This window comes from Oncorhynchus nerka, linkage group LG9a (genome assembly GCF_034236695.1).
Source record: "Oncorhynchus nerka isolate Pitt River linkage group LG9a, Oner_Uvic_2.0, whole genome shotgun sequence".
NCBI lineage: Eukaryota > Metazoa > Chordata > Actinopteri > Salmoniformes > Salmonidae > Oncorhynchus > Oncorhynchus nerka.
Genome location: NC_088404.1, coordinates 23,551,600 through 23,569,681, shown reverse-complemented (window position 1 = coordinate 23,569,681; position 18,082 = coordinate 23,551,600). Strand labels below are relative to the sequence as shown.

Here is an 18,082-nt window from a genome sequence, read left to right as displayed (position 1 = left end):
TGTGTGTTTTTTCACGTTATTTGTAACTTATTTTATACATAATTCTTCAGCCACCGTCTCTTATGCCCGAAAAGAGCTTCTAGATTTTCATAGCTATCTATTTAGCGCCATAAATCAATGCTGGCACTAAGGACACATGCAATGAGCTGTATAAGGCCATAAGCAAACTGGAAAACGCTCATCCAGAGGCGGTGCTCCTAGTGGCCCAGGGTCTTTAATGCAGGGAAACTTAAATCCGTTTTACCTCATTTCTACCAGCATGTTAAATGAGCAACCTGAGAAAAAAACTTGAGACTACCTTTAGTCCACAAACAGAGATGTGTACAAAGCTCTCCCTCGTCCTCCAATTGGCAAATCTGACCATATTTCTATCCTTGTGATTCCTGCTTACAAGCAAACTTGTCAATAAAGAAGTGGTCAAATGACGCAGATGCTAAGCTACAGAACTGTTTAGCAGGCACAGACTGGAACATGTTCCGGGACTCTTCCAATTACATTGAGGAGTTCACCACATCAGTCACTGGCTTCATTAATAAGTGCATCAATGATGTCGTCTCCACACTGACTGTACGTACATACCCCAACCAGAAGCCATGGATCTTTCAAGGAGTGGGACTCTAACCAGGACACGCTTACAAGAAATCCCACTATGCCCTCAGACGAACCATCAAACAAGCAAAGCATCAATACAGGACTAAGATTGAATTGTACTACACCGGCACTGACGCAACACTGAAGCATGCATGAGAGCATCAGCTGTTCCAGACGACTGTGTAATCATGCACTCTGTATCCGATCCGCTGCGCCACTCGGGAGGCCCCTACTTAGCTATTTTTTACACTTATTTTTCTTAGCTGCATTGTTGGTTAAGTACCTGTTGTACTTGCCGCATGTGAGAAGTAGAATTAGATAAGATTTGTATCATGTATGGTTCACAGATCATAGGGTCTTACTGGAGGCATGTAGGTCTAAAAAGGGCCTAAAATGGCCACTTTCATCATGATTTTCAAAAAAAGTCATACAAATGTAAAAATCATCCTTCCTCCCAATTAAGTTTATCTGTGAGAATTGCCAGAACAATCTGAGATACACATTTTTTGGGGGGGCTACGCTGGCATGGATTCTCCCAATTCTGATGACAAACATTGTGACTTCGTACAGCTGGGGTAGGTTACCAACCCCCGACCTCAGCCTGAAGCTATTTTCCTGCTGCAGAAGGCCACTTCACACCTATGTGTTAGGGACCTGGTTGCCATGGACCCGGTCAGCCAATCAGTGGTATATCCTGGGGTTGGAGACACCAGTCTGGCCCTGAACTCTTTTGTTGTCTCCAGGAGGGCAGATTGAGACAACCTTTATAAAGTCCTGTCCTCCACCTCAACTCACTTCTGGACCCCTGCAACATGAACAATCCTTCTTCTGGAGTCCCTGACTGGTGTTAGTGAGTCTTTGACCAAGCAAGTGTTCTAGTAACTGGTTAGGATTCAGTTGATATACAGTACCAGTCAAAGTACTCATTCAGGGGTTTTTCTTTATTTTTTACAATTTTCAACATTGCAGAATAATAGTGACGACATCAAAACTATGAAATAACACATATGGAATCATGTAGTAACCAAAAAAGTGTTAAACAAATCAAAATATATTTTATATTTGAGATTCTTCAAAGTAGCCACCCTTTGCCTTGACAGCTTTTCACACTCTTGGCATTCTCTCAACCAGCTTCACCTGGAATGCATTTCAATTAACATGTGTGCCTTGTTAAAAGTTAATTTGTGGAATAACCTATCTGGTAAAAGACCAAGTTCATATTGTGGCAAGAACAGCTCAAAAAAGCAAAGAGAAACAACAGTCCATCGTTACTTAAAGTCATGAAGGTCAATCAATAGAGACATTTTCAAGACATTCAAATGCAGACGCAAAACCCATCAAGCGCTATGATTATGAGGACCGCCACAGGAAAGGAAGACCCAGAGATACCTCTGCTGCAGAGGATAAGGTCATTAGAGTTACCAGCCTCAGAAATTGCAGCCCAAATAAATGCATCACAGAGTTCAAGTAACAGACACATCTCAACATCAACTTTTCAGAAGAGTCTGCATGAATCAGGAAGAAGAGAAGAGACTTGCTTGGACCAAGAAACACCAGCAATGGACATTAGACCGGTGCAAATCTGTCCTTTGGTCTGATGAGTCCAAATTTTAGATTTTGGTTCCAACCACCGTGTCTTTGTGATATGCAGAGTAGGTGAACAGATGATCTCCGCATGTATGGTTCCCACCGGGAAGCATGGAGGAGGTGGTGTGATTGTGTGGGGGTGCTTTTGACTGGTACTGTCCAAAAATGTATGTAGCAACTACAGATTTCCTCTTAAGTCTATCAAAAGTGTGTGAGTTTGAGCATGTGTCCATTAGGCCTACATATTTATTTTTTATCAGCATGAATTAGATTGAGCAATAAAAAATCCACTTTTATTCCATAGGCTTGGATCCGCACTATGCAGCTGTTGCAAGAGCACATTTTTCACTGGCCGTCCACTGGTTTCAGAAACAATGATTGATAGGCAGGTTAAACTTCTTGACTTCAACCATAATTGGGTTCAAATACAAATGTAGATTTGTGAACAGGCATCCACAACATCCAAAATCTGTAAGGCGCAAATAGATAAAATGATAGAGCAGCAGTGTGATTCACATTAATGCGCTTTGTAGATATCAATAATAAGTGATATCCGTATTGCCGTAGACTACACCACTACTGTCATCCTTACCTCCAAACGTTTAATCAAGTTGGATAATCTTTGGGTGCCGACAGCAGTCGCACCATTGGAAGACATTGGACTGTAGCCTACAAAAGCCTATTCCGTCTCTTTTCCCGCGATCCATCAAACATATTTGGTGTGTCATCATAGTCTCTGACTTGTGGTCAGACTCGCTCAGGTGGAACAAATTTAAACTTGCACCTTTTTTCAATGCTGATTTGAATGTCATTGAGAAAACAGAGAAGTGTCAAAGATGTTTTTCTAGTTTTTCAAAAATCTGTAATCTGATTACAATATTTTTTACTGGTAACGTAACGGATTACAGTTACCGTTTTTTGTAATCCGTTACTCCCCAACCCTGATTGTAACCCTGTCTCCTGCTGGTCATTATCAGTCCTCTTGCCAGGACTCTGGGACAGTTGTACCTATTTCAAAGACCACCACTTGGTGGCGCTCTTTTTCATGGTCACTGAGAAGTACTCTTGGGCAACTGTAAGGGTTTTCTGGAGTATCTTATAATGTATCATAGTCAAACACTCTTAACATTGGGGACATTAAAGTATCCTTACCTTATCTGAATACACAAAGAACAGGATGAGTAGTATCAGCTCTGCCAGCAAGATTATCAGCAAGACAATGAAGAACTGCAAAAGAAAGGGAGATAGAGAGAGGGGGGAGAATAGAGGGAGACGAAGAGATACAGAGGGAAAGACAGCAAGAGAGGGAGGGAGAGAGATGGAGAGAAAGTGAGTGCCCGAGGGCCAGTGAACATGCGTGGGGGAGGTTTAATTGCTCTACAGATTCATCTCCCACGGACGGACGCAGCCCAGTGCCTCCTCTCTCCTTCAACTAAATATTTACTCTGTCCCTTCTTCACAGCATGGGAGCGCAGCAACCGGCACATTCAGAAATTCAATTTGTGTAGAGTTCTATTAATTTTGTTATGCGTTTATTATTTGTGTCACGGTCTGTATGAACAAGGGATCACAGTGAAAACCACACAGACAATTGTTTATTGAATCTTTAGGTGGCCAGTTCAGCGTTAGATTGTTTAATTGAATGTTTTGTCTTTTGTTGGCAGGTCCCACAAAGTTTGTTTGTCATATTTCCTCTGGGTGTGGAAAGTTTCAGGAACAGCTTGTTTAGACAAAAAGTTAGTGCTCTGATTACGGTGTGTGTGTGTGTTTGTGTGTGTGCGCGCACGGACACATACACACTCACTTTCATGTCAACAATGTCGGCCGAGTGTGTCACACATAACAATCTTGCCCTTTTGCGATGGGCTCATTCAACTTGTCTAGCCTAGGCGCAAGCTTCCTGATGGAAAAGGTTCTCTGAGCTTTATACATTTCAAATAGTTCCAATCTAAAGAGAGTTTGTTCACAGAACAATTTGACAGATAATATGTCAGGCCGGTACCTCAGATCTGATTGGCCCAAAGAGGGCTAACTCCAATCTGATGTTTCCAAACAGACACAATTTATCTTCCCAGGTTTGGGAAGGTTTGGGCGAATAGCAATCAATCAAATTCATTTATAAAGCCATTTTTACATCAGCAGATGTCACAATGTGCTATACAGAAACCCAGCCTAAAACCCCAAACAGCAAGCAATGCAGATGCATGAAATACTCATTGGCTCAATATGATACGGCTTAAAGATGCATGATGCAGAAATTACTGTGCCAATTACTGGTTGCTAAAATTCTAATAGTTTGCCTAATTTCAGTTTATGTGGCAAAACAAGTATAGTGTGTAGACAATCATTGTACCATCTAAATCACAGTAAAATATATTTTCCATAACCAAAAATACTGTGTTTTCAGCTGTTTGAAGCTGGTGCACAAAACCAAAAGTAAAAAATGCAAAAACAAAATTGAAGACCTGTGTGGCTCATCTGGTAGATCGTGGCACTTGCAATGCCAGGGATGTGGGTTTGACTCTCACGGGGGACCAGTATGAATTCAAATGTATGCACTCACTGCTGTAAGTCGCTCTGGATAAGACCATCAACAAAACAACTCAAATGTAAAACCGGAAAGCAAGGAAATAGCACACATAGAACAGATCACCTGCTTCTTAGACTTGCTTTCAATGAGAATGACAGATCTTTAATTTACAGGAAGTTTACATACACTTACATATACTCATTTTTCAACCACTCCAAAAATGTCTTCTTAACAAACTATAGTTTGGGCAAGTCGGTTAGGACATCTACTTTCTGCATGACACAAGTCATTTTTACAACAATTGTTTACAGACTGATTATTTCACTTATAATTCACTGTATCACAATTCCAGTGGGTCAGGGGTTTACATACACTGAGTTGACTGTGCCTTTAAACTGCTTGGAGAATTCCCGAAAATTATGTCACGGCTTTAGAAGCTTCTGATAGGCTAATTGACATCATTTGAGTCAATTGGAGGTGTAGCTGTGGATGTATTTCAAGGCCTACCTTCAAACTCAGAGCCTCTTTGCTTGACATCATGGGAAAATCAAAAGAAATCAGCCAAGACCTGATTGTAGACCTCCACAAGTCTGGTTCATACTTGGGAGCAATTTCCAAACGCCTGAAGGTACCACGTTCATCTGTACAAACAATAGTATGCCAGTATAAACACCATGGGACCACGCAGACTTCATACCGCTCAGGAAGGAGATGTGTTTTCTAGAGATGAACGTACTTTGGTGCGAAAAGTGCAAATCAATTTCAGAACAACAGCAAAGGACCTTGTGAATATGCTGGAGGAAACGGGTAGAAAAGTATCTATATCCACAGTAAAACGAGTCCTATATCGACATAAACTGAAAGGCCGCTCAGCAAGGAAGAAGCCACTGCTCGAAAACTGCCATAAAAAAGCCAGACTTCGGTTTGCAACTGCACATGGGGACAAAGATCGTACTTTTTGGAGAAATGTCCTCTGGTCTGATGAAACAAAAATAGAACTGTTTGGCCATAATGACCATCGTTATGTTTGGAGGAAAAAGGGGGAGGCTTGCAAGCTGAAGAACACCATCCCAACCATGAAGCATGGGGGTGGCAGCATTATTTTTGGGGGGTGTTTTGCTGCAGGAGGGACTGGTACACTTCACAAAACAGATCGCATCATGAGGCAGGAAAATTATGTGGATATATTGAAGCAACATCTCAAGACAGTCAGGAAGTTAAAGCTTGGTTGCAATGGGTCTTCCAAATGGACAATGACCCCAAGCATACTTCCAAAGTTGTGGCAAAATGGCTTAAGGACAACAAGGCCAAGGTATTGGAGTGGCCATCACAAAGCCCTGACCTCAATCCTATAGAAAATTTGTGGGCAGAACTGAAACATTGTGTGTGAGCAAGGATGCCAACAAACCTGACTCAGTTACACCAGCTCTGTCAGGAGGAATGGGCCAAAATTCACCCAACTTATTGTGGGAAGCTTGTGGAAGGCTACTCAAAACGTTTGACCCAAGTTAAACAATTTAAAGGCAATGCTTCCAAATACTAATTGAGTGTATGTAAACTTCTGACCCACTGGGAATGTGATGAAAGAAATAAAAGCTGAAATAAATCACTCTCTCTACTATTATTCTGACATTTCACATTCTTAAAATAAAGTGGTGATCCTAACTGACCTAAGACAGGGAATTCTTACTATGATTAAATGTCAGGAATTGTGAAAAACTGAGTTTAAATGTATTTGGCTGAGGTGTATGTCAACTTCCGACTTCAACTGTACATTTCTATGTGAATTTGGTCAGGGTTGCCCAAAAAGTTACATATTACAGTGATGTGTTATGAAGCTTTTACACCAGAGTTCATTATTTATAACTGTGGTGTTCTGGCAAAGATCCAGGCCCTCCCTCTCTCTTTCTATTTTTTATCTCTATTTTTGTCTCTCTCTCTTTCCTTCTCTCTATTTCTGTCTTTCTCTCTTTCCTTCTCTCTATTTCTGTCTCGCTCTCTGTCCGTCTCGCTCGCTCTCTCTTTCTCTCTCTCGCTTCATGCTATACAAAATTGTTAAAGCACATAGTGCAGACGTAGTGATTTGCTGATGCGGAATATTCAATATGCTTTTAACTGATGTTTGAGATAGCTGCTCCAAGGGATTGGAGGTGTTTGAAATTCCAACTCGTCTCATTTTCAAGTTGATATAAAAAGTTTTGCATTCAGTTATGTAAACCTACTCGTGCGTTATCTTTTCAAACTTTGCTACTTAAATAACACTTGAGATACAACTCTTAAGTTAACAGTTCTCCGGGAACAACATGAGTCTAGACAAACAAGAGTATTCTTTGTATTAAATAATTAAATAAATAAAATAAATAATTATTTTTACCAATACAATGAATGTCTAATCTACATAACTCAAGCATGTGACAGCATGTGACAAAGGGCCTCACACTGACAATTCTTTCAATCAGGCTGTGACCATGGCCATGGAGGAATGGGAGACTCCCGCAGTGCCTGGCACTCGGGTCTAATTTTATCTGTGAGCCCCCAAGGTTTTTACTGAGGATTCATCTCCCCCGTTGAGCTCGTTAGCCTGACTGCTCTACTGAAGGCTGGTGTGTGTGTGTTTGTGTGTGTGTGTGTGGGACTGGGGTAGAGAGAGAAATAGATAGAGGGAGAGAAGAAAGACAGAAAGACAGAGTTGTATAAATGTGCGTGTGTGTTTGTATGTCTGCGTGCGTGGGCAGGCCAGTTCTTAACTCACACTCAGAAGCAGGCACTTGTTCTCCTTGATGGCTCCCAGGCAGCCCAGGAAGCCGGTCACCATGACGATGGCGCCGATCGCGATGACCAGGTTGGCAGCGGAGAGCGACGGGAAGGAGGGTGAGAAGGTGGCAAAGCTGCCCTGGGACACAGACAGCCAGATGCCAACGCCCAGCAGCCCACAGCCACACAACTGCAAAGCAAGAGATACCAGGTAAGAGAGGTTTAAAATAGAATCATCAAAGAGACATGTCTGTTCTGAATTAATTGGAGTTGGCAGAAAACAAGAGGCTTATAGTTTCTTTGCAGTACTGAAATGAGCATGCATATTCACAAGGGATGCAATGGTACACAGTATGTTGTCGAACCGTTCGGTACGCCCTCTACGGTTCAATACGCACACGTGAACCGCGGAATTATGATATGCCTGTAATTTTCCTATAATTTCCAAAACTTGCTTATTGTGCTGCACACTACACACAAGTTGTACATTTAGATCCACAGAACCAAACGCGCAGCTTGTGAACAGGCAATGCAGGCAACTGCTTGGGGCCCCAGGCCGTTACGGGGCTTCTGCGGGCTGACAAACTTTACTCCACAGCAATGTCTCAAAATGTAGCAACTGCAGTGACCACAACCCCCTCCCCTTAAACAACCTATGGACGATTTGCAATGACTTCTCAGTAGGAAATCCCCCTAAAAGGGCCCCATGAAGAAAAGGACAACTAAAAACAAATATTCTCTCAGCTCCAACCTGACAATGGCGAGCGATCGCGAGACAGAGTGAAGCAAATTTGAAGAGGCACCACCGTCTTTCAAATCTGCTGTGTGGGAACATTTTGGATTCAACGGTCAATACGATGACGAGGATAAGAAGACCATAAACAAACAAAGTACAGTCTGCAAGCATTGCTTTGTCACCATCAGCTACTCAAGTGGAAACAATTCTTACATGATGTGTCAATTATGTGGCCATCACCTGGCCGTATCCCTTGCAGCTGGAGCAAGGAGAGTCCACTCGTTAGCCAAAACACAACAATCTCTCGCCGTTGCCTTCCAACAACAATTTGCTACAAATTCAGAAAAACAAAGAAATAACGAAAGCATTGGGAGTATTCATAGCCAAACATTTGCAGCCCTATTCGGTGGTTACTGATTCAGGATTTCATCACCTGATGAAACAATGTGACCGTGTTACAATGTCCCCTCCCGCACACATTTCAGCGGAAAAGTAATTCCCAAACTCTATGAAACATCATGGAGAGAAATTTAAAACATATTGACGCAGACACAACATCTAGCTCTCTCCACTGATAGTTGGACATCCAGAGCAACTCAAACGGGGTGGCAGGTAGCCTAGTGGTTAGAGCATTGGGCCAGTAACCGAAAGGTTGCTAGATTGATTCCCCGAGCTGACAAGGTAAAAACCTGTCGTTCTGCCCCTGAACAAGGCAGTTAGGCAGCTAGGCTGTCTTTGTAAATAAGAATTTGTTCTTAAAACTGACTTGCTTGGTTAAAAATATATTTTTTATTTTAAAAAAGCTACCTCACTGTGATGGTTCACTATGTACTGGAAGCTACCTCACTGTGACGGTTCACTATGTACTGGAAGCTACCTCACTGTGACGGTTCACTATGTACTGGAAGCTACCTCACTGTGACGGTTCACTATGTACTGGAAGCTACCTCACTGTGACGGTTCACTATGTACTGGAAGCTACCTCACTGTGACAGTTCACTATGTACTGGAAGCTACCTCACTGTGATGGTTCACTATGTACTGGAAGCTACCTCACTGATGGTTCACTATGTACTGGAAGCTACCTCACTGTGATGGTTCACTATGTACTGGAAGCTACCTCACTGTGATGGTTCACTATGTACTGGAAGCTACCTCACTGTGATGGTTCACTATGTACTGGAAGCTACCTCACTGTGATGGTTCACTATGTACTGGTTTGGGAGATGAAGAGCTACGTGTTGCAAACTCGTCCCCTGTATGAGAGTCATACAAGTGCCGTTACCGTACGGTACCGTTACGGTACAGTTACCGTGACCCACAAACCGTGATACATCCCGAACCGTGGGCCCACTGTACCGTTGCATCCCTAATATTCACAAATAATGAAAAAATATATATTCATTATGTATTTTCATAGTCTTCACAAAGTATAAATCCAAGGTAAGTGAGCATATAGATATCCCCAGAAAGGCTGTAGCAGTAGGCTGACTACCCTCTACGCATCAGGGGAGGAGAGAACAACTAATCAAGAGCATTTACACCCATTACAGCATATTAACTGATTCTGTTAAGACAATAAGAGCTCTACCAATGATTAGGAGCAGAAATGCGTTCCGCCAGTCTGAGCAGCTTACTGGCATAGAACAAACACAGAATAACACACCGGCACCCATATGACACCAACCTGCCCCCCTCTACCCACCCACACCCACATGACACCAACATGCCCCCCTCTACCCACCCACACCCACATGGCACCAACCTGCCCCCCTCTACCCACCCACACCCACATGACACCAACCCACACCCCTCTACCCACCCACATGACACCAACCCGCCCCCTCTACCCACCAGCACTCACACGACTCCAACCCGCCCCCCACCACAAACACACACACACAGACACACACAATGCAGTCTAGGTTCATAACACTGTAGGGCAGGGGTATTCAACTCTTACCCTACGAGGTCCGGAGACTGCTGGTTCTCTGTTCTACCTGATAATGAATGATAATGGTGTCCCAGGTCTAAATTTGAGTTTGAGTTCCTCCTCAATACACTGCCCCTCTGCCCCTACAGAGACTGACTGGAACTTGACTGGACACCCAGGAACTTGAAGCTCTCAACCTGCTACACTACAGCCCCGCCGATGAGAATGGGGGCGTGCTCGGTCCTCCTTTTCCTGTAGTCCACAATCATCTCCTTAGTCTTGGTCACGTTTAGGGATAGGTTGTTATTCTGGTATCACCCGGCCAATAGGCTGTCTCGTCGTTGTCGGTGATCAGGCCTACCACTGTTGTGTCGTCTGCAAACTTAATGATGGTGTTGGAGTCGTGCCTGGCCATGCAGTCGTGGGTGAACAAGGAGTACAGGAGGGGACTGAGCATGCAACCCTGGGGGTCTCCAGTGGTGAGGATGTGTTGCTACCTACCCTCACCACCTCACCACCTGGGGGCGGCCCGTCAGGAAGTCCAGGATCCAGTTGCAGAGGGAGGTGTTTAGTCCCAGGATCTTTAGCTTAGTGATGAGCTTTGAGGGTACTATGGTGTTGAACGCTGAGCTGTAGTCAATGAAAAGCATTCTCACATAAGTGTTCCTTTTGTACAGGTTGGAAAGGGCAGTGTGGAGTGCAATAGAGATTGCATCATCTGTGGATCTGTTATAGTGGTATGCAAATTGGAGTTGGTCTAGGGTTTCTGGGATAATGGTGTTGATGTGAGCCATTACTAGCCTTTCAAAGGACTTCATGGCTACTGACGTGAGTGCTACGGGTCTGTAGTCATTTAGGCAGGTTGCCTTTGAGTTCTTGGGCACAGGGACTATGGTGGTCTGCTTGAAACATGTTGGTATTCCAGACTCAATCAGGGACATGTTGAAAATGTCAGTGAAGACACCTGCCAATAAGGTCAGCACATGCCCGGAGCACACGTCCTGGTAATCCGCCTGGCCCTGCAGCCTTGTGTATGTTGACCTGTTTAAAAGGTCTTACTCACATCGGCTACGGAGAGCGTGATCACACAGTTGTCTAGAACAACTGATGCTCTCATGCATGCCTCAGTGCTGCCTGCCTCGAAGCGAGCATAGAAGTGATTTAGCTCGTCTGGTAGGCTCATGTCACTGGGCAGCTCGCGGCTGTGCTTCCCTTTGTAGTCTGTAATAGTTTGCCAGCCCTGCCACATAAGACGAGCGTCAGAGCCGGTGTTGTATGATTCAATCTTAGCCCTATATTGATGTTTTGCCTGTTTGATGGTTCATCGCAGGGCATAGTGGGATTTCCTGTAAGTCCCACACTTTGAAAGCGTCAGCTCTACCCTTTAGCTCAGTGCGAATGTTGCCTGTAATCCATGGCTTCTGGTTGGGGTATGTACGTACAGTTACTGTGGGGACGACGTCCTCAATGCACTTATTGATAAAGCCAGTGAATGATGTGTTGTACTCCTCAGTGCCATCGGAAAAATCACGGAACATGTTCCAGTCTGTGTCAGCAAAACAGTCCTGTAGTTTAGCATCTGCTTCATCTGACCACTTTTTTATAGACCGAGTCACTGGTGCTTCCTGCTTAAATTTTTTATTGTAAGCAGGGATCAGGAGGATAGAGTTGTGGTTGGATTTACCAAATGGAGTGCGAGGGAGAGCTTTGCACGCGTCTCTGTGTGTGGAGTACAGGTGATCTAGAAATCTTTTCCCCTCTGGTTGCACATTTAACATGTTGAAAGAAATTTGGTAGAACTGATTTAAGTTTCCCTGCATTAAAGTTGCCTTGGCTCTAGTGATAAACGCAGACCGGACAGACGCTGGGATGCATCGCAAATGTTTTATTTTATTTATCCATTATTTTACCAGGTAAGTTGACTGAGAACACATTCTCATTTGCAGCAACAACCTGGCGAATAGTTACAGGGGAGAGGAGGGGGATGAATGAGCCAATTGTAAACTGGGGATTATTAGGTGACCGTGATGAGACACAGCCTGATACTGTGATGTTAGCAAACAGTGATGCGCTGCAGCCCGCCAGTGAAATGTAAGCGGAGAGGTAAGTAGTGACATTTTCCCTCTGCCTAATGGAATGAAATATCCCATGCAATCATGTCGTGAATAAGAAATCACAACAAGTTGAAATATGGTTAGACGCCGTGGTAAATCATAGCACCGCCACTCCTCCCTCCATCCTTTCCCTCAAATCAAATCAGTCACATGCAGATGTTAATGCGAGTGTAGCGAAATTCTACACAGTGCAGTAATATCTAACAAGTAATCTAACAATTTCCCAACAACAATAGATGGTATAAAATACAGTATATACATATGATATGAGTAATGTAAGATATGTAAACATTATTAAAGTGGCATTGTTTAAAGTGACTAGTAATCCATTTATTAAAGTGGCCAGTGATTGGGTCTCAATGTAGGCAGCAGCCTCTCTGAGTTAGTGATGGCTGTTTAGCAGTCTGATGGCCTTGAGATAGAAGCTGTTTTTCAGTCTCTCGGTTCCAGCTTTGATGCACCTGTATTGACCTCGCCTTCTGGATGGTAGCGGTGTGAACAGGCAGTGGCTCGGTTGGTTGTTGTCCTTGATGATGTTTTTGGACTTGACATCGGGTGCTTTAGGTCTCATGGAGGGTAGGTAGTTTGCCTCCAGCGATGCATTGTGCAGACCGCACCACCCTCTGGAGAGCCTTATGGTTGAGGGCGGTGCAGTTGCCTTACCAGGCTGTGATACAGCCCGACAGGATGCTCTCGATTGTGCATCTGTAAAAGTTTGTCAGGGTTTTGGGTGAAAAGCCAAAAGCCTCCTGTTGCGCCTTCTTCACCACACTGTCTGTGTGGGTGGACCATTTCAGTTTGTCTGTGATGTGTACGCCGAGGAACTTAAAACTTTCCACCTTCTCCACTGCTGACCCTTCGATGTGGATAGGGGGGGGGGGGGGGGGGCTCCCTCTGCTGTTTCCTGAAGTCCAAGATCATCTCCTTTGTTTTGTTAATGTTGAGTGCGAGGTTGTTTTCCTGACACCATACTCCGAGTGAGCTCACTTCCTCCCTGTAGGCTGTCTCGTCGTTGTTGGTAATCAAGCTCACTACTGTTGTGTTGTCTGAAAACTTCCTTGTTTGCAGAGGACACTCCCTCCTTCCTTGTGATCACACCAGTGCTTTCCAACACATTAACGCCTGTCAGCAATATATGGAGCTGTGTACTGTACACTAACCAACCTGGAAATCTGCAACCCACCACAGGAACGCAGGCAAACCTGGACACAATAAATAATTAATCACACGTACCCACAAGCTAAATGAGTTGGTTAATTGGACTGACAAATAGCGCCTTTAATACCTCTAAGCACTGAGCACTTAAAGCCGGCTTACATCCAGAGATGACTAATGGCTCTGTCAGCCTCTCTCAACATCATCGACACCCTCATCTAAGAGCCCCACGAAAGTGTGACTTTACTTTACAGTAAGAAAGAAACAAGTGTCTGAGTTAAAGTAAGCGTCTTCCACACTGCTGGTGTATATGAGTGGGAGTGGGGTCTGGGAGGGCTGTGTGATGGTTATGTGAGGGCTGTGTCAAGAGGGGCCGGCCAGAGGGGTAAACTTCTGTCTGCTACTGATGGTGGTGTCAAGAGACATCTCAATCCTAATGATTCCTACGGGGTCTGGAACCATGGATATATAAACCTGAGTCCAGGTCGTCAACCCCCCCCACCCAGTGGCCTTCTGTTGAGTGGGGGATCACCCGAATTAACCCTTGACATCTCCATTGTGAGGGCTGTGTGGCCTGTGTTTGTGTAGGCTAGAGTCGACGGGAGATTATATCGCTTCACATATACATGGGGGCTACAGGGGGTCTGCATAACCTTTTAAGACCTGAAATGGATGGAAAACACTCCTGTAATAAGTACCTCAGTCCCTTGGCAACAAAAGGTTGCCGAGTTGAATGTACTGAGATTCTACCACAGAGAATGTGTTGCCAGGGGCCCGATCCCGACTGCCTGACTAAAATTAGACCCTCTATCATAACAAACAAAAAGGAGAGCCCCTGTGAAGGTTAAAGGATGGAGCAAGAGATGAGTCCATGAAGCCTCAGCGAAGTACAGCGTTCGATCCCTCCGGAGCGGAAGATAAGATTGGCCACCCGATGGGCATCCTATTCAAAGGGACACAGGGAGCATTTGCTCCTTCCCTCAGAAAAACAGCAGTAAAACAAACAACTAACTTCTGTGTGGCTAACAAAGAGAGAGACCGACCCAGGAGTTGTTTGTTTGAATTGCATTAGATCAAGGGAGCATCAGCTCAGTACGGGGCCTCAAGAATGCTACAGTATAATTGTCACTCTGGATAAGAGCATCTGCTAAATGACTACAATGTAAATGTAATCATCTTAATAATACATAACCAACCACTCTCTGGGAGGAGTGAACCAGGAGTCCCCGATTAAACATAGAAAATGAAAATGTCAACTAGAAATGCTGTGAAAGGTCACGTATGTCTTTATGCTGAGTGGATATGAAGATAGATTTCCCAGCTCATGAGGCCACTGCCATAGCAATAGAATAACTAAAACGTTCCCTTTCAAGGCTTTCCCTTTCATGTCAATGGGTCTGTGATGGGTGGAGAGGCGGCCATATTGAGTGTACCTATAGGAGTAAAGCATGCTTTTTTCCGTTCTAATTATTCTCTCTCTATGGCCACAGTTGCTGTTGAGGGAGAGGGTTCATTGCAAGGACATGTAGTGGCGGTACTAGGTACATTATGAGGGCAGACAGGCTGTATTTACGAAGATGGAGCGCAGAGACGTTAGCCAGTCCAGGTGGAGGTAGGATCCTGTGCCTAGTTGATTGTGAGTAATGCACGAACGCGTCCAAGGGTGTCTGCTGTAAGTGACTGTGAAGCCATCCAGCCCCCACCCAATCTGTCTGATCTCTGTCTGTGTAATCTCTGTCTCACAATACCACTACTACCAGCCCTAATGTCAAACGTGAACAGATGTTATGTAGGGAAGCCCAGAGTAGAGAGTGATTGGTCGTTTGACCTTCGATGGTCGCGACTGACCTCAAGCCTGCCTACTGAGATAGGCTTTTTTTCACATCCCATCTGTGTGGATCAAATCAAATTTGATTTGACACATGTGCCGAATACAAGAGGTGTAGTAGACCTTACCATGAAAAGCTTACTTACGAGCCCTTAACCAAATAGGGGTGTGCTCGGCCCGCTTTCACTTGAAGCACACAATCAGCTCCTTTGTCTTGCTCACGTTGAGTTGTTGTCCTGGCACCACACTGCCGGATCTCTGACCTCCTCCCTACAGGTTGTCTCATTGTCATCTGTGATCAGGCCTACCACCGTCATGTCGTCTGCAAACTTAATGATGGTTTTGGAGTCGTGCCTGGCCACGCAGTCATGGGTGAACAGGGAGTACAGGAGGGGACTAAGCACGCACCCCTGATGGGCCCCCGTGTTGAGTGTCAGCATGGCCAGCGGTGTGTTGTTGCCTACCCTCACCACCTAAGGGTGGCACGTCAGGAAGTTCAGGATCCAGTTGTAGAGGAATGTGTTTAGTCTCAGGGTCCTTAGCTTCGTGATGAGCTTGGAGGGAACTATGGTGTTAAACACTGAGCTGCAGTCAATGAGCAGCATTCTCATGTAGGTGTTCCTTTTGTTCAGGTGGGAAAGGGCAGTGTGGAGTGCAATAGAGATTGCATCATCTGTGAATCTGTTGGGGCAGTATGCAAATTGGAGTGTTGATGGTGTTGATGTGAGCCATGACCAGCCTTTAAAAGTATTCCATGGCTACGGGGCGGTAGTCATTTAGGAAGGGTACCTTGGCGTTATTGGGTACAGGGACTACGGTGGTCTGCTTGAAATATGTAGGTATTACAGACTAGGTCAGGGAGAGGTTGAAAATGTCAGTGAAGACACAGCTGCTCAGCGCATGCTCGGAGTACGTGTCCTGGTAATCCGTCTGGCCCTGCGGCCTTGTGAATGTTAATCTGTTTAAAGGTCTTACTCACACTGGCTATGGAGAGCGTGATCACACCGTCGTCCGGAACAGCTGGTTCTCTCATGCAGGCTTGTGTTACTGGGCAGCTTGCGGCTGGGTTTATCTTTGTAATCGATGATAGTTTGCAAGCCCTGCCACATTCGACGAGCGTCAGAGCCGGTGTATTAGGATTTGATCTTAGTCCTGTATTGACACTTTGCCTGTTGAAGGTTGTCGGAGGGCGTAGAGGGAATTCTTTTAAGCGTTCGGATTAGTGTTCCATTTCTTGAAAGCAAGAGCTCTAGCCTTTAGCTTAGGGCGGATGTAGCTCAGTGCGGATGTTGCCTGTAATCCATGGTTTCTGGTTGGGATATGTACATACGGTTACTGTGGGTACGACGTCGTCAATGCACTTATTAATGAAGCCGGTGACTGATGTTGTATACTCCTCAATGCCATCGGATGAATCTCGGAACATAATTCCAGTCTGTGCTAGTGAAACAGCCCTGTAATTTAGAATTCGCTTCATCGGACCACTTCCGTATTGAGCGTACTGGTACTTGTAGAATTTTAGCTTCTAAGCAGGAATCAGGAGGATAGAGTTATGGTCAGATTTGCCAAATGGAGGGTGAGGGAGACCTTTGTACGTGTCTCTGTGTCAGTGGAGGCTGCTGAGGGGAGAACGGCTCATAATAACGTCTGGAACGGATCAAATGAAATGGCATCAAACACCTGGAAACTATATGTTTGATGTATTTGATACCATTCCACCTATTCCACTCCAGTCATTACTACGAGCCCGTTCCGCCCAATTAAGGTGCAACCACCTCCTGTGCTGTGCGTGGAGTAAAGGTGATCAAGAGGTTATTTTCTCTAGCTGCACATAACATACTGGTAGAAATTTCAGTCTTCCTGCATTAAAGTTCCTGGCCATTAGGAGCCTCTGGATGTGCATTTTCTTGTTTGCCTATGGCCTTATACAGCTCGTTGAGTGTGGTCTTAGTGCCAGGATCGGTTTGTGCTGGCAAATTGACAGCTACAAAGAATATAGATAAAAACTATTTTGGAAAAAAGTGTGGTCTACAGCTTATTTTTTCATCTTTATTTAACGAGACAAGTCAGTTAAAAACAAATTCTTATTTTCAATGAGAGCCTAGGAACAGTCAGGTTTTTACAGAATGACAGATGGTTACCTTGTCAGCTCAGAGATTTGATCTTGCAACCTTTCAGTTACTAGTCCAACACTCTAACCACTAGGCTACCTGCCGCCCCATCATGAGGGTCTCCAGGCAACCAAAACCTAGGCAACCTTAGGCAACCAAAACCTTGAGACTTCCACTAGCTGTTGTTGACAAAGAGACACACACCACCCCCCGATCTTACCGGAGGCTGCTGTTCTATCTTGCCGCTGCATGTAAACATCCAGCTAACTGTATATTATCCATGTCCTTGTTCAGCCACGATATTACAGTTTTTATTGTCCCGTCAGTAGGATAGTCTCGAACGGAGCGCATACAGTTTATTCTTCCGTGATTCCACGTTCACCAGTAGAAAAAGGGTAAAGGCGGATTATCCACTTGCTGATGCAGTCTCGTCAGGCATCCGGCTTGTCAACCTCTGATGTCCAGAAGCTCTTTTCGGTCATAGGAAACGATGGTGTAAACATTATGTCCCCAAAAAATTAAAACAGCTCAAAACAGCACACAAAATAGAACAATTATTGGTCAGGCCACATTGAATGGCGGCCATCCCCATTCTTTAACCAATGGATCTCTTATTATTTTACTGTAGGATCTCAAGATACTGAATAACTCAGAGCGGTCATAAAACAGACATAATGCACACGAGTGTACAGTAGTTAAAAGCCACATGAAAATGATGGACCAAATGTCCTTCCACATGTGAA

At 44.5% G+C, this 18,082-nt stretch overlaps 1 protein-coding gene across 1 annotated transcript in view; it reads right to left on the bottom strand.

Moving 5' to 3' along the window:
• Positions 1-18,082, bottom strand: part of LOC115134073 (tetraspanin-9) — a 139,780-nt gene that overhangs the window by 27,104 nt on the left and 94,594 nt on the right. Inside the window, exons 2-3 of the mRNA XM_029667661.2 lie at positions 7,461-7,652; positions 3,331-3,405 (exon numbers count right to left, since the gene is read on the bottom strand). Coding sequence (XP_029523521.1) covers positions 3,331-3,405; positions 7,461-7,652 — 267 coding nt within the window. The remainder of the gene's footprint in view (positions 1-3,330; positions 3,406-7,460; positions 7,653-18,082) is intronic.